At 41.1% G+C, this 25769-nt stretch overlaps 1 protein-coding gene and 1 long non-coding RNA gene across 12 annotated transcripts in view; one reads left to right on the top strand and one right to left on the bottom strand.

Annotated features, from left to right (window-relative positions):
- Positions 1 to 658: 658 nt before the first annotated feature.
- dnm1a (dynamin 1a) overlaps positions 659 to 25769 on the bottom strand; it is a 53926-nt gene continuing 28815 nt past the window's right edge. For 6 of the 11 annotated variants that reach the window (XM_061060941.1, XM_061060933.1, XM_061060937.1 and 3 more), the window contains 7 exons: positions 9968 to 10077; positions 9028 to 9139; positions 8709 to 8723; positions 8410 to 8580; positions 6639 to 6880; positions 6283 to 6486; positions 3517 to 3767 (listed from right to left, as the gene is read on the bottom strand). In XM_061060941.1, coding sequence (XP_060916924.1) covers positions 3737 to 3767; positions 6283 to 6486; positions 6639 to 6880; positions 8410 to 8580; positions 8709 to 8723; positions 9028 to 9139; positions 9968 to 10077 — 885 coding nt within the window. In that variant the 3' untranslated portion in view covers positions 3517 to 3736. Of the gene's footprint in view, positions 965 to 3516; positions 3768 to 5397; positions 5435 to 6282; positions 6487 to 6638; positions 6881 to 8409; positions 8581 to 8708; positions 8724 to 9027; positions 9140 to 9967; positions 10078 to 25769 lie in introns of those variants that run through there. The other 5 variants (XM_061060939.1, XM_061060934.1, XM_061060938.1 and 2 more) reach the window with 2 other exon arrangements.
- On the top strand, positions 19904 to 21697 carry LOC132991934 (uncharacterized). The gene is made up of 2 exons (XR_009676278.1): positions 19904 to 21115; positions 21665 to 21697. It is a non-coding gene; the product is annotated as an uncharacterized LOC132991934 (long non-coding RNA).

A 25769-nucleotide genomic window follows, 5' to 3' on the forward strand; every position in this document is an offset into this window, starting at 1 on the left:
AAGAGGAACTGATTCATAGTTTTGCAAAGCTTTAACAATAATCAAACTTGTTCAGAGAATTTAAAAAAGTCCTTCATTGTTTTGCAATCTGCTCAAGTTTTGTTTATTTGTTCCTCCAAAAACCTTCTAGCTTTGGTGATCGCCTCCCTCAACAGATCCAGTTCAGCTCCTCGGTTAATATTATTTGTCAGTAAAGAAAGAAGAAGCATCATTCAGTACACTGAATTTTTAATGTGTTCACAAAGCACGGCAGTCCTGCAGGGTAAAGTCATCATTTCATCCGCAGCAGTTTGAACAAGATGCAGGACCTGTTGGCTGCAGGAGTTCACACATTCACTCTGTCGCTCCCTGAGGGAGAGACAAGAAAAACAAAACAAACAAAAACACCCTCTGCTACAAGCTAAAGTATCAAACAAACTGCCAACATCCATCAATTTCACTGCAATACATGTTTTATACAAGTTTTCCAAATATTATTCCCTTATACACATACTCATTTATTCGTAATAATTTAAATATTAAGATATTTCATACATTGTGGACTAAAGATTCTAAACAGTGGAAGTCCAAGAAGATGCACCACACATATACATAATAACACATTAAGATATGTCCATTATAAACTTTAAATAATGACTGATAAATAATAAATAGAATATGCTTTGGAGTTGTACTAAGAATAACTAGGAAAGTGTTTCAGGTGTTTTTTTATGACTAGAATGACATCACTTGCAGTTCAGAGTAGATATGGGTTTTTGAGGCTGGTGGGTTGGTTTGTTTTTGTGGACGGTCAAAATACAACACATCACACTGACAGAAGAATTTCAGTGGCAAAACAGGTAGTGAAAGATGGGTTCAGATCACAGGTGCTCAACAACGCCATGAGGTGGAGACGGGAGGAGCGATTGATCATTTTATGCATAGACTGTGGCTGTTTTCATGTTCTCACTCACCCCCATGACCACTGAGAGAAGAAAGAAAAGGGTGAAAAAAGAGGGGAGGGGGAAACAAAACAAACAAAATAAATGGCAGAGCAGCATGATAAACGATTTCCAATCAGAAGATTTAATGCATATTCACACAGCGGCCATTTTCTTCTGACAAGGGGCGGAAGCTGAAACGCTGTCATAATGTCATAGCCTACTTCTGTGTTCCAGGTTGAACGTCTTACAAAGTGTATGCTAAAAAATGTCGATAGATCATCAACTTAATGAGCAATTTAAAGGGTAAAATCTTGAGGGACAATGGTCTGTATTTGAAGTTAACAGTCTTTATTATAATAATAATTAGCTAAACTTTAGCAGTCAACATTTCCAAGACATCATTCACTGTGAAGCTAACCTTTACTGCTAGCTAACATTCTAACATTATTATTAATAATAATAATCCTTCTTTGCTTAAAAATCACATTCCCATCTAACATGAGCGTGTCAAGCTAACGTCCACTTTCATTGCTGACGTTTTACTATTTAAGCTGACATTCATGTTTCCTTGCTAACATTTTTCCTCTAAGATAAAAGTCTCATTATTAGCTAACATGAATGTTCTAAGCTAGCATAAATTATCCTATTGAACATCCACGTTTGATGGTGACATAATATGATAGCAAGCTGGCAATGTTAGCAAGGACATAGCCAACTGAATGCTAACTTTACTTGTTGTTAAGCAGTAGCGGCTCTAGGATATCACTATTCAGCGTCTTTACGATTGCTTAGAGATCAGGATTGGTCAGATTCGCTTTCATTTAGAGTTTTTGCAACCTGGAAGAACAGTACTGTGACATTAAAACAACATTTGAGGTTTCTGACCAGAGCGTTTCTTCAAAGGAAAATAAATGTCTCCTTACTAGGATAATGTTGTTGAAGCTGACTAAGAAACCCACTCCAAACACCTAAAACCTTTCCCATTGGGGACCTCATTCCCTCTGAATAAAAGGGCTTATGAAGAGTGATCTAACAGTCTCGGGGTGCGACCCAGGCCACAGCTTTCCTTCCTCTCATCTTACAATAGGCTATAACCTTATTCCTGTGTTACTGCTGCGATTCTATATATTGCACTTTCTATCTCAATCCAGCCTTGATATGACCCCGCAACAGCTTTTTTAATGCGAAGAAGAGAGGGGAAAAAGTGTCATGGGAGGCGCCTCTTTCAGCCAAAATAATATTGGGAAACAGTTGTTGCATAGGTTCTGCAGAAACACAGACAGCAGCGATTTTTAGAGGTGGTTGTGTGAGATTATTTGAACACGTGGCTCTCCGCTCAAAATGATTCAGTTGCAGAAAGAACAGAAAGTTATGAAATATTTGAACTTTTAAAGACAATTAAAAAGAAAGATAAGGAGGAGAAGGAAAAGACAAGAAAAGCAGAGGAGCAGCAGCCCTGGCCTGTCCTGGCCATGTAGGTCTAGATTTAGATTCATAGTGAATGGGTGATGTTGCACCAAAACAATTTAAAGGAAGGAGATGAGAGGGGGAATGTGGGGATTTAAGAGGGGCTGGAAAAGAGCTTTCAGGAGCAAAAGAGTAAAATTTGTGAAAAATAAAAGAACACCTTACATGAAGGAGAACCCCCCACCCCAATCATAAAGAAGAGAAAACCCCAAAGAATGACCTCACAAATATATAATCTTGTTGTCTTACGTGCTACAAGCAAAATGTGTTGGCCTATCTGTAATCAGCAGGCTTAAGTTTGTACAACAGGAAATGTCATTTAGCTGCTCAATATATATATATATTTATATATTGGGAAAAAATGAATTGTCACCCAAATACATGAACAGAATAATTAGTTACGCACATTATGATTTTTTTCCCCTTAAATGTCATTTTTGAGTTCAAAATTAGCCACCTTAGGGGAGCCAGTGGCCTAGTGGTTAGGTCGTCGTCCCCGTTTACAGAGACCATAGTCCTCGCAGTGGACGGCCCTGGTTCAAACTAAATCTGTGGCTCCTTTCCCGCATGTCATTCCCCACTCTCTCTCCTCAATTTCCAACTCGATCCACTGTCCTGTCTATCTAATGAAGGCATAAAATGCCCCAAAATACATATATTTTCTAAAAGTAGCTACCTTTAAACATGATAAAACATGATTAATAAAAACATTTTTAGTTCAAATATTTCTTGATGAAAATATGGAAAGCAAAACAGAAATCAGGGAGAAAACCTGAATTGAATAAGATAATGAAAACAACTGAGGGACAAAATGTACGTCAGCACCCAGAACACCTAATGGACAAGCTGGAGTAGGCAAAGTGTCATGCTTAATTAGTGGGAACATATATTCTGCATGTATTCACTATTATATACATATACATTTTAAATATATGTGTTTGTATTGAGTAAGCAGGTGTGCATGCACATGTGCGCATACACACAGATTTGTTTTGATTTCATATCCTCTACAGAGTTTATTTAAATTTCTGAGGGTACAGCATGTTTGTGTGTCAGTCATGCAGGTGAGTGTTTCAAGTATTCTGCAGCACCTCTGTACAAAAACAGAGGAGTGTGTGAGTGTATGTGTATGTGTGTGTGTGTGTGTGTGTGTGTGTGTGTAGGTAGGGGTTCTTGGGAGTGGGGTGATTGGGAAAGAGAGAGACGTGACTTAATGTAAGGGGGGTAAGAGAAGGGAGCCGGCTCAGGTCAGGTGCGGTAGAGGACGGCAGGAAGGTGGCACTGTTGTCCATGGTCTCTCGGATAATTAGACGGGCGACAGGCAGGGAGGGAAGGAGGTCAGAGGTCTAGTGGGTTGGAGAAGGTGGGGGTCTCCGACTGCCACAGACACATAAACAGAGACAAACAGATGCAAAAAAAGGTAAGGTTGGAAGATGTTGGATATGTGTTTTACAGGTTTTTTTTTGTATTCTTCAACTTTAGGTCTTGGAGTTATACTTACGTTTTGTTGTTAAAGTTTCCCCATGTGTAAATTCATGCGCATGTCAATATAACTGCGTACCTTCACTCACCCAGAAACCTTTATCAAGAGCTAACACATGAAAAGAAACCCAACCAACATCGGAAAGATATTGGCCTTTGTTAACATGTCCAAAATGCAGGTAATGTATGTTTGAAGTGGAAGCCAAACACAGGCAGTATAACTCTGTACCAGTGTTGTCTTAAAGGCATGCACCAAAGATTAAATATTATCCTCTGTCATAATGATCTCTATAAATTATCAAATGGTGTAACTGTAAGAGCTTTGTGGTTAAAACTTAAATACCCTTAAACCCATGTTTGGGTCAAGGTATACATATAGAGAATATTAGGGTCATGTTTATCGGGTTATGTCTGTACAACTGAAATAAGCTACCACCATTTACAATATTCACCAAACCTCACAGGGTTTGAAGGCTGAGATTTAGGTTTAAGTATTTGCTTCCCTAAAAGTGCCACACACAAAAAACTCCGTTGGCATTCAACCTATTACTTTTGTTGGCTAACATCTATTAGCTAACTCTTATTACCATAAACTAGCTAACATACCATAAGATAGGTAAATTCTTGATTTGCTAGCTAACAAACGCTCTTTGCTAGCTCGCATTATCGTCAGCCAGGAATTTAGGCCTTTCCTATTGTACTGCGTAAAACTGTCAATCTGCAAGGTTAGCTTGAAGTGGTTGAGAGCTAACTTTAGCTTTTTTACAAGGTAGCTTGTGAGTTATCAAATATGTTGGTTATACATTGAAGAAAGAAAACTCCTTTATTTACTTCATCAAATGCATTTTCCGCTCTTCTTGAATAAGGAAGCGATAGCGTTAACCTTATAATTGTTTAACCTGAAGGACAGCGGTGGAACATTAGAAAATAATTTGAGCTAACATTAAAGTAAATGTACATGTGAAGAAGTAGCCAGTTTACTTAGCTTAGCATGAAGCAACACATTTCAGTTGACCAGTCCTGAGATTTAAGATCTCAAAGCCAGTAAACATAATCCCCAAAATGAAACAATTTATTTACTAAACATGTATTCCCTGGAAAAAGTTTGTTAACTGCCTCACAATCGCTAAGCTCCACTGAACAATGACATTGACAGACACCATATCAGTTACTCCAGGACCATTTCAGGGATGGTTGGAATAACATGGCTCACATACATTACATGTAACACTCACACAACCACCATAATAAAGTTTTAAATGGTTTAGCTGAATCCTTGTTTGTGAGACACAGACACATTCTGATACACTGATTCCCCTCGAATAAAGAAGTGAATTAGCATCAACCCCCCGAAGGCTTAAACACTGATGCAAACACACATCCTCTGAGCTGGTTGTGTGTTTGCCCATGCAGCACTCTGAGGAGAAATGAAAAATTAAGAAAAAGAAATTGGCATGCCGCAAAAAGAAGGAAGAGAAAGATGATGATGGTTATGACGATGGTGACTGACAGTAACCCCACGTACCCGAAAAGTTAGTCCTCATTGGTCAGTGATAGTGATTCTGTAGAAGGAACAATAGTCATGTGTGGGACAGAGGTGTGGTGAGGAAAAGAGGGATGTAGAGGAGGAAAAGAGAAGAGGAGTGCAACAGTTACAGTGCAGGAAAAAAAAGCCAATGTTACACGGGTTCAGCGCTCACTTTTGATGGATCAAAATACATCGAAACATTCACTTCTGAGGATTGTAATTGAGAACTTTGAGAGGATTTTTAAGTCTTATATCCGCCAGTGAGGGCTGAGCTCGGCAACTTCCAAGTCTCCAAGCTACTGCTCTGACAGTGAATTGAGGAATAAAAAGAAGTTAGCTAGAGCACAAACACAGGCAAGCGTAAAGCACATAAAACAGGTGAAAAGGAAGATATTAATGGAGAATAGAAAACCCAGTCTTTTTTTTAGTACAGAGCTACTTTGCTCATTCTGGTGAAAACAATATCTAAGTTAAGTCACAAGAGGACAGTGAGTGTTGGGTGGGTGTAAGCGATGACAATGAGTGACGTGTTAGCTATCATTGATGATGCTTGACAGCATGTTGAGAGTTTAAAATGGTGGCAGATAGGCAAAGAAAAAATTTGCCAAGACCAATAGGAAAAGAGGAAAAAAGTATAAATGACATCACGATCTATCAATCTATTAGGGAATCGCTCAAACTAGTCTATCAAAACCAGTTTTCTTCTACTGCCATTTACCTCCTTTATCCCCTCATCCAGGTGTCTTCACACCCCCCTTAGTAACAGAAATATCCACACTTCAGGCTGGATATCTTTTTTTTAAATATCATAAACTGTGGTTTGGATTTTTAAAGTCCCCGTACCGTAAGAAGCACTTGTATATCGCCCATGTGTTCACTCACCTGGGGACACTTGGGGGCCCACGGTTAGGCCGGGAGGGTACAGTGGGTGGCGGCCCGCTGAAAGGGTCTGGAGAAGCCCCTGGGCGAGAGGGTACAGGGGGCCCACCGGCAGGAGGAGGGCCAGGTGGAGGACCACGAGAGACCGGGCGGCCTGGAGGTCCCGGAGGAGCTCGGCGGTTGGGAGTAGGGCTGGTGGCTGGAGACCTGGTGGAGAAGACAGGAAAGGCACAGGTAAGCAAAGAGATTAGAGATTCATGTTGCACTATATTGACCTTCACGAAAGGCAACTTTAAGGTTTAAAACACAGCCATCTCTGCCCACCAGCTGTTGCTCTTCTGCTGTCTGTTGAGTCTTACCTTCCTCCAGAGCTGCCGCGCTGCACCTGCAGCCAGGAGTCATCCACAGGGGGCGGCATGGACGTGGTTACAGTGGTTGTGCTGATGTCACCTATGATATTAAGGGCCTCTCGCAGGGCATGGTACATCCTCAGCATCTCGTCACGGTGCTGGGCCTGCTCCTGAGACTCCTCCATCAGCGTGTTTTGGTCGCCGCACGAGTACAGCTGGGCCAGCAGATCGGCGTTTATGAACTCTTTAGTCTGGATAACAAGAGAGAGAGGTTTTGTCATGAAAGGTGGAATTGAGAGTTAAAAAAAAAATGCCTTGCTGTGTCCGATGCAACTGACCACATTCACACAGCAGCTAATTTCCTCTGAAGTCACTTTCAGGGTGAAAACATAAAATGCTGTTACAATGTCTTACTGCTATGTTCCATGTTACAAGTTACAAGTAGTATAAATAAGAGTATCTGATCACACATAACCATTTCACCACTTCTCAATTCATAAGCAACTACAAAGACAATTTCTGGAGGAAAATCTTGCTGTATTTTCAGTTAAAACAATAATTAGATAACCCGTTAGCTGCAGTCAGACAACAGCGAATGTTAGCATTCAGCAACTTCCCTGATATTGCTGTGAGCCTGGAAGTTGCTGAAAATACTTTTATTTGGTAGAGGTACATATAATAGAATAGATGTTAGTAACTGGTTAATTCACTATTAGTAGGGAGTTTTTATTTTCAGTATTTCTTTTCTAACATAACGTCAGCTAAGAATTTACTTCCAAGCTAACGTACTGTAAGCTAGGAGTTTACTTCCTAGCTAATGTTATGTTAGCTAATAGTTTACTTCCAATCTAATGTACTGTAAATTAAGAGTTTACCTTCAAGCTTGCATAGTCTTATTTATGAGGCTTGAATGCTGTCATTTCCTCTTACATAAGGTAAGGTTATCAAATATTTTTTTCCACTTGAAATATGTCTCAATGTCTTAAAGCAGTGGTGTCCAAACTTTTTTTCTTGCGGGCCCAAAATTGTCGCGTTAGAATCGCTCGCGGGCCACAGGTTTTGTTTTTTAAAATATAGTTGAAAAAATAGTAAGGCTTTGTAGATCAGAATCAAAAGGCTCGCTAAAGAAACCCTTTAATAAAAGGAAATCAAATATTTTGATTTCTTCGTTCTACTTTATTTGTTTTTTTCTCAGAATCAAGTCTGTAACGTGGTTCATTTTGTTTTTGGAAAAGCTTTCTGCATTTAGCTCAGGTCATTAAATGGTTAAACAACAGTCCGCTTGTTTGGAAAAACTGTACATGAGTTTTTTTTCATAGTTTACAAAAAAATGTGGAAAATAGTAAAAGCTGTAGATTTAAAAAAAAACAACAACATACATGTTACTGAACATTTTCTATTTTAGGAATATTGTTCAGCCCTTGTTAACATGAAAAAGAAAAATAAGATAATGTGCCAATCTTAATCAAGGCCTCGGGCCAAAATCTTCTGATTCTTCATTTGAAGTCACGGGCCGCAAAAAAATCCCCTCAAGTGCCGCAAATGTGACCCTCGGGCCGCACTTTGGACAGCCCTGTCTTAAACTATAGTTTGTCCTTACAGCTGCTCATAAATCCAGAGAGTGTAAAAGGGTTATAATTTATTACATTTCTGACATGTATATGGCTTACATCCTGGAAAACAGCAGTACAATATTTTGAGGGCACATGAGCTTCCTTCCTTCAGTGTGATGTCAGAGGAAAATAGCTTTTGCATAAGTAGGCTACGGCAAAGGACCTACGTTGTTTATCATGAGGTGCATGATGGTCTTCGGCATCAAGTCGCGGACAGTTTTGTTGACGATGGCCATGTAGGAGTCGACCAGGTTACGGATGGTCTCCACCTGCCGTTCCAGCTGTGGGTCCATGCTGTGCATTAAGTTGTCAGAGCCATTTTCATCACCGCCGTCACTCTGTGGAGAAGATTGAGGGAGGGTGGACAAAGGTTACGCCGTTTAATTTGGAGTTAGGGAACCAGACACTAAACATAACAAAAAAAATGAAATGTAATATCAGAGACGCAACAATGATGAAGAAATACCTTTCCTTCCTTGTCCTATATGGTCAAACAGCAATGAAGAAAACATTGAAAAAGGACAGATAAAGCATCACATGAGAGACGCCACAACATTTAAACAGACTCCAAATAAACCTCAACAACAGTGTATACAACTCGTGAAGAACAAAAGATAATTTGCTCTGCTTTTTGTCTTCAATTTGGACAAAATCAAAGAGAAAAATGAATTGTTTGTGCTTTATTCTGTACAGAGCAATCGATGAAATCATTAGTGGAAACATCAGCTTCCAATAATAATGTCCTAACCCTAATTTTCTTCTGTAAACAAAAACAAAAATGTTACCGTGACGCGTTCTGGGTAAACTCCGGCTCTGAGGAAGGAGGCCTTCCAGGCATCCACGTCCTCCTGACTCTCACAGGCCAGCTCCAGCTGACGGTAGTCCTTATACACATTCCTGTGGACACACATGAAGAAAAGATCAAAACACTGAATAGTGTTTTAAATGTTCAACCAGTTGTTGAAAATAACTATAAGTTAAGTAGCCTACAGTTTGGGGGCCCCTTTTTTTTTTTGTTGTTGAAAGAAATTCAATGGGCATTCTGCATTACTACAATACTTCAAGTATAATTTGTTTTTGATACTTCTCTTTTACTTTCATTCTTCAATGAGTACTTTAGCTTGTAATAGAGTATTTTAAGGTTATGTGTTGTTGTTCCTACTTATGTGAATAGTTAAAATTATACAATAAGTAGTTTATGTTCATAGTTTAAATTCAAATTATTACATCTGTGTGGACAAAGACTGAAAGGTGCATTTATATCTATTATCACGCAGGAGTTTTGTTATATTTTACTCATCATTTTATTCTATATTATGCTATTTAAAGCTCCTGTGATGTTGGTGTTGATTTGGGCGCTCCATGGGGACAAATCAAAACATTTCAATTTTTGTTTGTTGCTCATGTCCCGTCCATTTACATAATGTGTTTTTACAAAGCAACAAAAAACCTTTTTTAAGAGTCAACTATCTTTCACATCGAGAATCTTTATGGACAATGTAAAACATCCTGTTTCTGCTGCATGCATTAAACCACTTTGCCTGAGACCATACAGAGTTCATAGAGAGGCATCAGTCTTAACTGAAGTCAGTTTCATGACCAACTTTAAACTCCTCACAGGAGCTTTAAAGTGTCAGTGGGGACTGTCTTTTAGTCCGTATTATATGAAGTAAAAGTCTAAATTTTTAATGGAATATTTGTTATCTTGTCCTATCTAAAATATACCTTTGTTCAGTGTTGAAGAGGGCAAAAATGTGCTTGCTGGACATAAAGCCTTTCTCCACATCGCGCAGCCTCAGGTTGTCAACTTGCAGCATGTACTTCTTCTCCTTCTCCTGCAGGAGGCGACAGAGAAACACAATGGTAACACATGTGAGAGAGAAGAGGAAAGAGAGCTTTGCTCAATGGGAAGGGAAAACTTTCATACAACCTTACAGTATTTACACTCATATTGTATATTAAACCCAAATGATTAGTGGCTGAACGATATCCTACTTTATTCATGTATTTGACTTTTGCATTTTTTTCAGCATCAGCGAATCAGTTGTAGAAAAACAACAGTAAATTCTATATAAAAAAAAAAGAAATGAAAAAGAAAGAAGATGACCATTTTTTAAGGAAATCAGGAGAAAATGCTTCTAAAGAATCTATCAGCAGACAAAAAAAAGAGAAGAAAAAGGGGAAGGGGAAAGTCATACACAATCCTCCAGTCTGTGGTTTTGATTACAGTTGTGCAGAGTACAAAAAAGGGGGGGCGAGCTACAAATGAGAAACACACTCGAGAAAGAGAGAGAGAGCGAGAGAGAGAGAGAGAAAGACGTACTTGTACTTGTAAAACTGCACACAACATATGAGATCCAGACAACCAACTATTTATGAATCAGAGAACCTCAAAGTTTGTCAGCTCAGTCTGACACATGCCAGCACGCTCCCTCCCTCCCTCCCTCTCTATCGCAGCATCTCTCACTCTTATCGTTCTCTTCTTTCTCTCTGTCTTTAACAAACACACACAAACGCACACTCACATAAACACACACACACACACACACACACACACACACACACACACACACATGTTGTGGTTTAACTCCTCAAAGTCTATTGTTACAGAGTGAAGTTTCTTAACCGAGGCTGCATTTGGATGTGTGTGAATATTTTACAGTGACAGTAAAATAACTATTTAAAAAAAAAACAGAGAAGCCAAAAATAGTACAGGGTGAGCGAGTTTATACACACACACACACACACACGCACATACGCACACACACACACACACACACACACACACACACATTTCTTTGGTTGCAAACAGCACCTTTGAGCGTACTCTCTAACTAACCTTAAAACCATCTGGATGGCTAACCACAGGCCTGCCCTGCCCAACCCAGTGTGTATAAGTGTATAACAGTCTGTGTGTGTGTGTGTGTGTGTGTGTGTGTGTGTGTGCGTGTGTGTGTGTGTGTGTGTGTGTAAGTGTAAAAAAGAAAGAGAGGGTTCATGTGTGTATATCAGAGAGAGAGAGAGCGAGACAGGGGGTTGTGTGTGTGTGTGTGTGTGTGTGTGTGTGTATGTGTGTGTGTGTGTTTGTGTGTGTTTGTGTGTGTGTGTGTGCGTGTGTGTGTGTGTGTGTGACCAAACTCTTTTATCAAAGGATTTATGACCTGTGCAGCCAAATGGTCGTATCCCCTAAATGCATGTAAAACTCTCTCTCTCTCACACAAACACACACACACTCACTGACACACACTCACATACACACACACATTTGGCCAGTACACGGTACACCCAGGTGTCCACTACATAAAAAATTAAAAACTAAACAAGCAGCCTGCTCCAGCCTGCAGAATGCTGACATCATCATTCAAAGTGACGGTAAGGGCAAAGAAGTCCCCGTCCTCCGTCTCTAAGTTTATTCAGTAATTCTCCATCTTTGCCTTCTTCCTTTTTTCTTTTTTTTTCTCTTCATCTTCCCCCCCCCCCCCCCTCTTTCCCCTTGTTCCCTCGCTCGCTGGCTTTCCCTCTCCCTGGGAGTGAGCAACCTTGGACTGATTCATACATTTTCCTCTCCTCTGGCCAGTAAATCCAGTCAGGAGAGTTGGAAAGGGATGAGGAGGGGGAGGAGGGGATGGGGGAGTGAGGGTATGAGTGTGTGCATGATTTGTGGAAAGTACAGAGACAGTGAACTAAAGTAGAGACAGAGAGGCAGAATATATATGACAAAACATGCAATATGTAACGACATTTACTCAATAAAAAACTGTCTGTAGGTTATTATTTGCAAAATGTGCCTGAAAACGGAAGGAAAGGATTTATTGCAGCTAAAAACAACACATATGGTCACAAAAGAAAACAACAAATATGATCAAGTCTTAATACACAACATTTCCCACATCTGTCAGCTTATCAAGATGTTTCATGTCTGTCAATCAGCCCTTCTTGCATGAGTGTGTGTTTTGTTATGTGTGTGTGTGTGTGTGTGTGTGTAGCTGTGCTGAGTGATGTTGAGTGCTTTCACATATGCGCTCATAAAAAGCCAGCCAGCTACAGCGGGCCAACTCACAGATTTCAGACATTAAGCACACACACACAGACTCAAGAGAAAACAAACATTCTGATGCACACATGACATGCATAAGCTATATGAAATACATATGTACAAAAAACACACACGCACGCACACAATATTTAACCTTTGCATACAGCGTTTCACTTGGATGAAGGCAAATCGTTGTGAATCACCATTCAAGCAACTGAAACAAACACACACACACAAATATTGCAAGTGTATTTTACTACTTCTGTGAGACTTAAATCCACATAGAAACAGTCTAAACACTGTAAAACATTTAATGTGCTAATGTCATGTGAGGTCCTAACAGTGCAGATTCCTCAATGGAGAACACGTTTGTGAGGAGAACAAAGTTTAAAAGACAAACTAATACTCACTTGAATACTACCTTGCTCATTTATTTGTGAATATATGAACAAAATGTTCTTTATGATACAGCATAACTGATATGATACCAATACCTAGGCTTGAGTTTCCTCTCTGATCAGTGTGATGTATAAAAAAATAACCCATCATTCTTTGGATTGCTCTCATTTTAGTTTGGCCCAGCTCAGCAGATTGAACATAATACAAAGAAAGCTGATTGCAGCCCCCCCTGCAAGAGAAGAGGAACATTGTACAGTACATTTATTCATTTAAAAAATTCATAGTATTTTAGTATTATTTTTTTTTTTGTTACAGGAAAACATTTTGCTAGCTCTGACGGAAATTGAATTCTAGTTGTTGTTTACTATCATCACATTACAGATACTACATTGTAGGCTGTGTAACAGTTTCATCTCCTCCATTCCTCATTTAACCAAAGACGTAGCGATCTTTATGGTGGGTTTTAGTCTTTTTTTAAATTTTTTTTTTAACTTTATCGATCTGGGGTTGAACTTGAGTTCATATAACTTCCCACCTTCCAATATCCACTCAATCATGTTCGACACACAGGCTACTTTTGAAACACTGAACTAATACGAACTGAATTTGGGCGGCAGTAGCTCAGTCTGTAGGGACTCAGGTTGGGAACCAGAGAGTCACCGGTTCAAGTCCCGGTGCGGACCAAACATGGAACTTGGTCTGGTAGCTGGAGAGATGCCAGATCACCTCCTGAGCACTGCCGAGGTGCCCTTGAGCAAGGCACCAAACCCCCTCCCCACCACCAGCTCAGGAGCGCCCGCCATGGGCAGCTCCGTCACTCTGACATCTCTCCATTAGTGCATGTCCATAGGATCCTGTTTGTGTGCATGTGTGTGTATGTACTTCAGCCTATGTGTGTGTGTTGCATGACTACAGAGTGTAAAAACTGAAATTTCCACTTGTGGGATCAATAAAGGTAAATCTTAATCTTAATTTGGCTGTAAGAGTAAATGAACTGATAATTAACTGAAGATCAGGAATGCTGCTTCACGTCACATGTGTGCTCAACAAGCTGAGTGAAAGTGCATTGGGAAAAGTAAGCCTTTTGAATAGCAATAACAGACTACACCGTTGTCTTTAGAGCAGCTTTTTTTTATGATTAACCACTCGTCCCAATTTCTGATTCAACGTAGCAATGCATCGACAATACGGCTGACACACCGGGAACTACACGCTACCAAGTGAACAGATGTAAATAACCCTATTCACACATGCACAAAACTCCTGGAAAATTCTGAAAATGCTTCAGAAAATTCTGAAAATGTTGTCAGTATGTGTGAACACATACTGACAACATTTTCATGCCGACACTTTGTTAACACCTTGAACACTTCCTGTTACACATAGCATTGATTAAAGACACAACAAAAAAAAAAAAGTCATCACAGTTTCTGACCCTGTTGCCTGTTGGCCGTCAGCAGGCTGTGTGAGAATTTTCTAGAAATGTTCAGGAATGCACGTGAGAGAAGTGCTCGTTCGGGGGGGAAATAACCATGTTGTTTGTCCTGCACTGTAGCTTGCTTTGCTCCGGGTTAAAGACGGAGCCCATGCTGTCTGTTAACTGCCCTTTTAAAACGGGATGATGTAATTAAAAGCTGTGAAGGTTACTAACTCACTCTTTTCCCCAATTTTATAAATAGTTTGATAAACTATTTTTTTATTCATTCCTGATCGTCATTTAGAATCGGGCCTTCTTTCTGTGTGTACCTTTACTTTTTTATAGTCTTGCACACGCGCGCACGCACACACACACACACACACATAGCAGCCCTGGCAGAGCTCCTGGTATTTAACCTGTGGTGTTTTTGAGCAGTGTGAGAGCAAAGTACTTTCCATGGTTTTATTTTGCTTGTGAGTAATAGCCGGCTCATTACGAAAAGCCAGAGGAAGTTCACTTCTGGATTCATAAAGGCTCTCCGCCGCTCTGCACGCCGTCCAACAAAACGCCGCACAGAGTCACACAGTATTTCAAAACGCAGATTAAAAAATTGCCTCCCTCTCTCTCTTACACACACACACACACAGCAAGGCCAGCGTATGTGTTCACAGCAAAAACACACACACGGGGGGGCATGACACAAACCAAATGTAATTAACACTTTGAAACAAATTTTGTGTAGTTTGATTGGCAAAAGCAATCAGACAGTCGTTTGCACTGCCGTTGATGCCGTTTTAAAAGGTTGTATGTCTTTGTGTATGTGTGCGTGGTAGTGCACATGTATGTGTGTGTGGTAGTGCACATGTCAATGTGAGTCTGATAGAAAAGTCCTGGTGACTTGGGCCATGCATCAAAGGGCTGCGGAGAAGCCGCACGGCATCTGGGAGCAATAACGCTGCTCCTAACCCTTCATTACCACAAAGACTGGGCCCTGGGTGGCAGCCAATGGCAATTTTCACGACCCTCCTCCTCACCTCCCTTCGTTTTTCTTTCCCTCCATTCTTCTAGCATTCCCCCATTGAGCTCTGTCTTTTTTTTTTTTTAAATTGAACACAGAGAACATTTCTGTGATTCTTACACCGTGAGGAAAGGGAAAGACATAAAAAAAGATGGCACTGAATGGGTTTGAGGCACTTGCGTAAAGATTGTTTAGTTTCTTCATATTCAAATACATTTTAGCAGACCTGTTGTTTCCTACAAAAAGGAGGAAAATGCTGAGTCCACATCAAATTTAAAATCCAGCTAACGCATGCTAAAAAAAAATCTGTTTGGTTGGTGAGTAATGTGTCTTTGAAAAACAGCATCTGAAGAGACTTGATTTGACTTTATGGATGTTGTTTAAAGTGAAGCCACATGTTGCGAGCATTTCAAGTAAGAATAGAACGAGAAGTAGAACTCGGGACAGCTAGAATTAAGCTTTTCTGGAGCAACCTGTAAAAACACACAGCTGTTTGTGACTCATCAAGCTACAAGGTTGTGCAATAATGCTCGAAACAAATCACCTTGGATGGCCTGCCAACGTCCGTACTCTTTAATACTTCATATATCACGAGAAGTGCTTCTTTATGAATTGGCTGGGAAAAAGGGGCTTTCTATGTCCTCTGTGAAATATATTCTTAAAGATTCATTTTCCCAAGGAAAACAACATACATTCTCTGATTTTCTTATCAGAAAAAAAGGTTGATTTTTTTTTGGGGGGGGGGGGCTATTGAAGCTTGCCTCACGTTTAAAGTCTCATCTGATTCTAAAAAAGAGACAGTTTTTGTGCTCTGCTTAGCTTTTCCTGTGGGAACCAACGCAAACACATAAAAACATTGGGAAAGGAAACGTGGTGTCCACATGACAATGACACATTCAGTCCACAGTCCGGTCAAGTATCCTGGCAGGTCAGTGATACCTTCCTGTTTAGCAGCTAATTGCCAAGCAGTTAATTATCTGCTCTGCGTTTTACTTCTGCAGAAGGTCAGTGTAACAACCCAAGGGGTGGGGGTGGGGGTGGGGGTCGGGGGGGGCAGGGCCAAGCCAGGACATGTGATCAATCACTGCTGACCACCAAAGAGTAACAGAAGAAAGGAGGAGTCTACACAGCCCGCTAACCACATAAACAAGTGAAAATCCCCACACGTCCAGCGACTGCTGTCTGACAGACGGGAACGGTTCTCTGGTTGACCTGTGTGTTCAGTGTCTCACTGAAATACAATCACAGCTCCCCGCTCAAAGACAAGATCTGTAATAAAGTCACACGAACTTAGAATTGTAAAGGATTAGTGAAGGAAAGAAAGTACATTAACTCAAGGACTGCACTGAAGCACAATTCAGAGGCATTTTTACGTTAAATATCTGCATTGCCTGAAACTTTACATTTCTCATTTCTCATTAAACCCAGCAGAACAATAACATTTAAGCGTCCCATCCTAATTTTGATGTCAGAGGAAATGGATGATTGAACCACCCAGTAGTACCCAGTTCAAAAGGTACAACATACACATTTATCTAGCTGTTATATTACTCCAGAAAAATCTTGAACATGAGGAAAGTCTGACAAGGACCATTGAATACTTTTGGTCTTTAGTCAACTTTTAGTCAATTCTAATGAAAATACCTTTAACAAAGTGAGGTTTTAAATGACTTTTATTCTGCCAGTGTTGCTAGGCTACGTGTAACAAGGTGAATTTCTGTTTTCAAATCCACGTTTAATTAAAATGTAATTTAACTAGAAGATGGCCTCGCCAAGTTATTACATGTGAAACACATTTTATTATATGTTATTGTGCACCCACAAGAGGAAAAATATGTGTGCCTACTGACGAAAACATTCACATCTGAGGTAAAGATGTGATGTAAGAATAGAGCGAGGTAAAATGTTCACGTGTGTAAACCACAATGAGGCAGTAAATGTACACGATGTGGAGTACTGCCATTACTGTAATGGATTCAGGGAGGTAGCGTAATCCCAACCCGAGTCCTAAATCTTCAAAAACATCATAGTCATGTCATCATCAAAACTGCATGAGTAAAATACGGTAAGACCTAAATTAACTGCGAGAGTGCTTTTTAAAGGTCAGTGACTGACATAATATGAAATTTTCACTCCTAAATATAACTTGTCCTGCAAAGTACACAGAGGGTGTGTTTGGACTGAGTGTATTTTTATGACTTGATTGTGCCAATGGTTGGGAAGGTCCAAGGGTGGAGAGGGATTTTGAGGTTGTTTTTTTTTTGTTACACACTTACAGTAAATCAAGTCTTGTAAAACCTTGTGAAACTTTCACGGATGTCAAACATTTAATAAGATCTAATTTATGGAATCATGTAATAGTCGTTCACTGAGACATTGAAAAAGGACGCACTATATGAGAAAAATATGGAAGATCCATGAATAATAGGGTACCCGTCACATGAGAATGTATGTTTCCAAAGAATAACACTGGTCATTAAACACATACAGAAATCTTCAGATGTCTGTTCATTCTTCTTTAACGGGAGTAGTGAGCCTGCAGAGTCTCACAAACACGTGAGATCAAAATGACATTACAACTCGCGTCTACACACACGAGAAAATATTCTATCTCCATTATTCTCCACAAAAGAGAGAGAGAGAGAGAGAGTAGCAGTGGTCCTTTCAAATTCCACGTAGGCAAAAATACTGACATTTCTCGAGTTCTTTTAGCATTTTGTAAAGATGCAAAAGTTTTCTTCATGTCTCTTACAAACTTACAGAAGAGCACAGAAGGGCAGCACAGGGAACAACATACAGCCGTAACAACAGACGCGCTTTAGGCTACTTCTTATTGTTCAAGGCATTATTATCATTTATTACATTTAGTTCTAAAATGTCTTACATCTTTGCATCATGCATCCTCTTTTGCCTACTTTCAATAACTTCAACCACCAGTTCTGACCTCTGTTATCATTATCCTCTATCTCACTGCCAGATATCCAGATATGCATTTTAGAACATAGACTGTTTAGAAAAAAAGGGTGTCGTCTCAGTGACGTCACCCATTGGTTTTTGAAGTGGCATTTTGAAGCCAAACGATGGCAGTCGCCATATTGGAAATGCACCCTCTACCATACAGTTCAGTCAATCTATAAACAGACAAAGAGGGGACAGCTATAACGTGTCCACCTGTCAGTCAACTCAGCCACGCCCCCAATTACACAAATGTATGCAGAACTATAATATAATCAAAACAGAAGAGTTATAAAAAATATTCAAACCCTGTACAAACTGTACCAACAAAGAAATGAGCTACTGACACGAAAATAGTTTTTGATCCATTTATATGTCTTTTGAACAATGGGCATTTTAATATGTCGATTCTTTGGTTTTGTTGAGGTAGCCTCAAGTGGACACTTTTGCGGCTTTTTACACTTCCGCTTTGGCTTCATTTTTTAACACATATTTTTTACTTGATAACCTAAAATATATCTTGTGACACTTTAAAACCAACTCATGTCACAACTGACCAAACAAGTTGTAAATGAAGCGGTTCAACTAGCCACACTTTTACAAGCTGAATAGACACTATATCAACACCCTACTACTGTAACATTAAGGGTTTTGAATGTTGAACTTTAATTATAAGTATATATAAATTAATGTAGAGTCTCGTTAACTAATGGTAAGACCTAAAATACCCGCTGCACCATTTCTTTGGCAACATCTGAGATATTTTGCACAGTTTTCTCGGCCCTCCATGCCGTCAAAGAATGACTTGATATTTGGAGGCAGGGAGTGAATAACACAAAGCCATTATGTGGTTGACATTTCTGTAATCCACAAAGAGTAATGGAGGATTGACATGCTATCTCTCGTCTGAAAACTATCTGTGAGCTTTTCACTGTAACTCAGCGGAATGGTGACACTCGCGTGACATACAGTGGATCACATTTTGGTGCTGAATTTGCGGGTTTGGAAAGCGTTTTACACACATTTTTGAATGAATCCACAGCTAGGGGTTTTTACACGCTTTACCAAGAAAGTAATACATGAAAGATACAAATACAACCCTGAAAGCTGACAGTCACTCATTTGAGACAAAATCGATAAACAAAAGCAGAAACTTGAGGTTTTTCATGACGATATTAATGAGCATTATTTCATGACAATACTGATTATAATGGCACATTAAACTGGAAGTGTGTCTATGTGTTTGTGTGCATACTTTCTCAGCATTTCTGGCTTTTCTGACTAAGACTTCGGAAAGGAAGCTGTCTGCCTGGTCATCCAAACAGTGGAAACAATGTTGGTGCAACCGCAGCGCTAACCCCCACCCAACCCATTAAAATTCACTCCTTCCAATCCCTGAACCCGGGACTTAACTGCAACAATAATGAGGATTGATTTCCTCCAACCTCTTTTCTGGCGTCTTTCTCAGCTACATTTTTCATTTCTTTTCATTCCCCACTCACTAGGAATGATTTTTTTTTTTCACCCCAACATTTTTTTTTTTATCGCTTCCTTCTTTCTTCCCCACTTTCCTCCCCATTTTTCTCCCCGACTTTCCCCTCCACATCCCTCCATCTGTGAGCTGGTACTGCTGACTCGTCTCTCCTGGGATTGTGCCTGCTTTGATTTGGAGCTCAGAAACCATAGCTAAAACAAACACACGGCTGCACACACACACACACACACACACACACACACACACACACATTCATACACCTGGAAACACTAGCGGTGATTACTCCTGTCTGCCAAAGAAAGAAACCTATATGTGTGTGCGTGTGTGTGCGTCTGTGTGTGTGTGTGCGAAATGAAGAAGGTGAAGGAGGCAACTTTTACTACTTATGTCTCAACTTTGAACCGCACTTTTCTTTTCTTTTTCTACACACACACCACCTCATTCGCTCTGGTTCTGATTTACCAGTACTATGTCACCCTTCACCAGTAGCCCCCCTCCTCCTACTGTGTGTGTGTGTGTGTGTGTGTGTGTGTGTGTGTGTGTGTGTGTGTGTGTGTGTGTGTGTGTGTGAGGGCTGCATAAAGGGCTCTTTATTCGCGTCGGACAGGGAGAGGAAATCAGCTTTAGAAGTAAAAACAGAGGGAGCAGGAGAGAGATGGAGACCACAGGGCTGCACATCTGGAGTTATTACAAGGCTTCCTCCCGCTTGCCAGGAAAACGCCGACATTCCTGCCCTCGCTACAAAGACCGAGGAGCCTCTACTCTCATCCAGACCCCCTCCTACACGCACATCCATCACTTCACAACCACATATACACTCACATGTACCATGAGAAGACACGCTGGACGCAAGAAAAGGACACCCATTCACATATTGTGCTTCCACGTGAGCTCACAAACGCAGACATCCTCCCCATCTAACCAACATACGCTTCCACTAAAAGTAGTTCCCTCCCTCATGCAGCCAATCCTTCACTCCCTTTCCAAACTTCCTGTTCACCTTTGGCCTTCCACTTTCTCCTAAAAATCCAGAGAAGAAAGGAAGAAGAAAAAGAGGGAGGGGAGGTAAGGAGGAAAAAAGCCAGACAGAGGGGAGGAGAGAGTAAAAAGAAGAGAGGAGAGAAAAAAAATGGGGGGGCCGGCGAGCTCCTCCTCCTCCTCCTTCTTCTCTCCCCATATCTCCTCTCTCTCTCTCCTCCCTTTTTCTTCTTCTGTCTCTAGAAGAGGAAACTTGATGGCTAATGGTTTGCCACGTCGAGGCTCCAGCCGGTCCACTTCGCTTGTCTTTTTTTTTTCTTTTTTTTTTTACTCTGGGAGACTTCAAGAAGAAGAAGAAGAAGAAGAAGAAGTAACTTTCGGAAACACCATCAGATTGGTTTTGTCCAAATAGTGTGGCGGTAATCTCAGCGGAAATCGACATGGGGTGAATCGTGGCAACGCGCGAAGAAGAAGAAGAAGAAGAAGGAGACACAACAAATATAAGTGAAGAAGACGGGGCATCGCTGAAGACAACAGGATGTGCGGAGGAGAAGATGAATCGTCGAATCGAAAAGGTAGTCCGTCCCAAAGAGGAGCGGGTTTGGTTTGTGTCGAGAAGGTAAAAGATTGGGATGTTTTTGTTGGGGATGTTGAGTCAAACTTAGCACGATCTCAGCTGACCACAAATATTCACTTCTAAGTTTCTAATTAACAGCACTGAGAGAGCGAACAGAGAATGGCTCCATCTCGCGAGAGGAACAATGTGAAAGAGTTTAACGTCTTGAGGACCATAGCGGGTTTTATTTATTTATTTTTGGCCTGGGGGTCAACGGGGGCAAACTGAGTTTACAAATTTGTGCTAAATTGAGTATGACCTTCCTCTGTGTTTATATATTAGTGTTTGACTTGTTTGTGTGGTCTTTTACCAATTATGCATAAACAGACCAAGAGGGGGATTGGGGAAAACTGCAAAATCCACATTTGACCAATAATACCCAGAATAAAGAAAATGACACAGAATCATCAGATTCTGAGAGAAGTGGATTTGCAACTCTTCAGAATTTCTCAGAGTTGTCGATAAATGTCTGAAATGTATCTCTGCATCTCGTGTTTCTCCTCCATAGTTATGTCAGGATTTTCGCCTCTCGCAGCGGGGGGGGGGGGAAGGAGGGAATGTCGTTAAATCCTCCAATCAGTTTCTTTCACATCCTTCTGATCTCTCCTCTTCCCTCCTCCCCTCCTTCACCTCCCCGCCGACCCCTTCGTCCATCCCTGACGCACACTCAGCCTGATCGGCACTTTGTGGCAGAGGAGGAGGGAGCCCCGACTCCAGAGTCTGACGCCGGAATCACAGTGAGTAGAATTCAGAGTGTTTGTGAATGAACCTGACGTCCGCGGCCTCCTCCAGTTGCCCGGCCCGCCTGCCCAGTGTTCAGACTACCTGTTCAGGAAGTAGTGGTTGTACAGTAGTCTGCACATTGGTTAGGCTGGCCGGGGAAGCACGGGATGACTCACTGCAATCTGAAAGCGAGAGAGGGCAACCAGCACATCGGCCTGTGGGAACACGCAGCACCACCCTTCATCCATGTGTACAAAACCGAGGCACTGGCCTAAAAATAAGCACCCTAAGGCTCCACCGCAGCGGGCCTAACCCTGGATTTATGAGTGATGGTCACAAGAGTCCAAACATTTGACAAAAAGATATGTCTCTCTATATAGCTTCTGCATTGTTTGACTTGTCAGAAATGTAATCTAATCAAGATAAAATTGTGAAAGATGCTTTGTAACCCCTTGGAATAAACACGCTTGAGTATCTATTTGACGTTGTTTTTGTCTTTCTTCTTTCAAGCAAGAGACACAGAGATGAAACAGGATCACACTCGTATAAATAGACGTGATGGTTGCATGACATTCTCATCACGTTGTTTATTTTTCTGCAAAAAGATCTAACTGGGAGCTGAAACCAGAAAAAAAAAAAAAAAAAAAAAAAAAAGAGAGGCTCAACCACACGGAGAAAAAAAAGCACTTATCCAAAAAAAAAATAACTTAAACACTGAGTGAACCCCCAGCATCGCTCTGCATGCACGCTTGACCAAAATGTACAATTACGTCTCCGCCTTCCCTGCTCGACTGCGCGGCGGTTCCACCTCAAATGACCACGTAATGCAGGGAAGCTACCAAACAAAAAATATGCACCATATTTATGACTCTTTGTGTAGCTCTCCCCACAGAAAGACAGAAAATGGTTTGTGGCTTCTGTGTTTGTTGAAGTGACGTTATGTGAAGTTCTGCAAGTTCAGCTAGCCCCCCCTCTCCTTCCTTGCCTGATTTTTTTTCTTATTAAGTTTTCTTTTTTATCCTTCACTGGGAGCCGCAATTTATCTTCCAGCCAGCCTGTCTTTGATTTAAAAAAAAACAAAAAACAAAGCCACAGCACACCATTCTGAACTCCTTTTTTTGTCTTGATTACAAAATCAAAGAAGAAGAAGAAGAAGAAGAAGAAGAAGAAGAAGAGGGCAGGGACGTTCACACAGTGCCTCATCACAGAGCATCGTCTGCAGCAACGAAAAACCACAAAGCAACCTGTTTCCATTTAGAGCCCCTGCCACCATGTCACACACACACATTTACAAATATATATATATGCACACACACACACACACACACACACACACACACACACACACACACACACACACACACACACACACACACACACACACACACACACACACACACACACACACACACACACACACACACACACACACACACACACACACACACACACACACACACACACACACACACACACACAGGGTATGGCAGAGGCAGACGTGTTTCTGGTGAGTGTGTTGAAAGCAACAGTTGTCCTTCTCCCCCCCAGGATGTTTACAGCTGGGATCACCAGGCGAGTCTGGCTTTCTGGCAGCTTTACAGAAGGAGTAGGGAAACCCAGGCACACACACACACACACACACATGAAAATACACAGAAACACACACACACACACACTAAGGGGCAAAAGGGGCATCCAAAGAAAATACATCCAACATCCAGTACAGGACTACAAAGTGGTACTTAAACTTATTTAACTGTGTGTTTCTGTGTGTCTAAATGTATCATTTTAACAATAAGATGACTGACTTATAAATATATTCTGCATTCAGTGGCTTCTTATGAAATCAAAGTTGTGTTGGTCTTTATTTTGGGAATTTTTTATTTTCTTTAAGCTTATTTTTTCTCCCTTCCTTCTTTCTTCCCTCTGTCTCTTCTTTGGGACGCTTTAAGCAACAGAGCAGCCTGATTCAAAGAATTGGCATGTCCTGTGGTAATACAGACCAGAAGGGCAACACACACACACACACACACACACACACACACACACACACACACACACACACACACACACACACACACACACACACACACACACACACACACACACACACACACACTAAAAACACACACATTTCCACATACATGCACTCTAACCAAAACATCCTGGCACCACTTGTTGGGTTGAAAGTTATTATTAGTGTCTGGGGGTTGTGTGTGTGTGTGTGTGTGTGTGTGTGTGTGTGTGTGTGTGTGTGTGTGTGTGTGTGTGTGTGTGTGTGTGTGTGTGTGTGTGTGTGTAACCAAACTGTGGACGAGGGTTTTCCCCATGACGAGATGCAGTCAATAAAATGGTGCTGTAGTGTTTTGCGAGTTGGTGTAAAGAAACATGTGAATGTGTTTGTGTGTGTGTGTGTGTGTGTGTGTGTGTGTGTGTTTGTGTGTGTGTGTGTGTGTGTGTGTTTGTGTGTTAACTTAAAACTGGATAAAAAGAACAAAAACAGTTTTTCTCTTGATTTCTTTCTCTCTAAGCAGCCCTTTTTTTCTTTAAATCTAAACATATATAAATGTTTCCACCTTTTCATCAACGGTGTGTATTCTGGCAAGTGTTTACCCAGGTGCTCATGTGTGTATATGCCCTCATGAGAACCTCTGGTGTGTGTGACTGGACTATAAAAATGTTCAGCTTTGATAGAAAACATAATGAGAAGTCCTCTGCAGTTCCCCTCAGCCTTGGCACTCTGTGTTGGTTTTGGGTCTCCCCGCACCCTCGCTGTTCCATGTTCAAATAAATATACAGTACAAGAAGAGAGGGAAAGATTGAGGGCAGGAGGGGGGGAGGGGGGGGGGGGGTGAGGAAAGAATGAGACAGAAAGAGAAAGAAGAGACAGATGAGGGGAGGACAGTAGAGGAAGAAGAAGAAGAAGAAGAAGAGTTTCCTCTGGTTTTTCTGGAATAAACCTTTTAGGATATACGAGGAAGTGATGGGACATGAGAGGAGGAAAAAGATAGGGAGGATATTAAAGCAAAAGCCACTTTCTTCCCCACTTCTGTGCCCCCCCCCCCTTTTTCCTCCCCACTTTCTCCCCCCTCAGATGTTCCTTGTTACTCCTGCTGCTAACCAGCTAACAAGAGACACTCCTGCCTTCTCCCCTACAATCCAGTCCTGCTCTTGTTCGCTCTGTGCCCCTTCTTTGAAATGAAGTTAGTTTATTAGAAGCAGGTTGTGTGTGTGAGTGTGATTGTGTGTGTGTGTGTGTGTGTGAGTGTGTGAGTGTGATTGTGTGTGTGTGTGTGTGTGTGTAATTGGGAACAGGGCAAGGCAGGGGGGCTCTGGTATGCACATGTGGGTGCCAGCTTCGGTGTCTGACATTCTGGGGGGTCTTGACTCTTTGTAAAGGGCCTTTCACAATTTACACACACACACACACACACACACACACACATACACACACACACATATACACACACACTCGCACAAACTTATGTCAGCGAGCAGCAGCGGGGCTGTGGCTGAGGCCTGGAGACTCCGAGACTGTGGCTAGCTCCTAATAGTTCTGCAAAGCATCATGGGATACCGCTTTGACCAGCCGGTCCTGTAACTAAACTTGCCGGGTCAAAACAGTCATTTCTGCTGTTGGACAGGAAAGTGGAAAATAAACTCTGGATGTTTAACACTCCAGTCCAATAGTGGGGGGGGGAAAAAAACTTCTGGTACTGATTTTTTGGATAATAAAAAAAATGTGTTTCGTTAGAGTTCGATTCAGTTTTTAGGGTCTTTTAATCAATTCCTCAATTTGTAATTTCGGGAGGCAATTGTTAATGCAGAGTGATAAAAACTACAACTACTAACATGCAAATCAAAGCTCTTTTTTTTTTTTAAAAGACACG

This window comes from Labrus mixtus, chromosome 17, assembly GCF_963584025.1.
Source record: "Labrus mixtus chromosome 17, fLabMix1.1, whole genome shotgun sequence".
Classification (NCBI taxonomy): domain Eukaryota; kingdom Metazoa; phylum Chordata; class Actinopteri; order Labriformes; family Labridae; genus Labrus; species Labrus mixtus.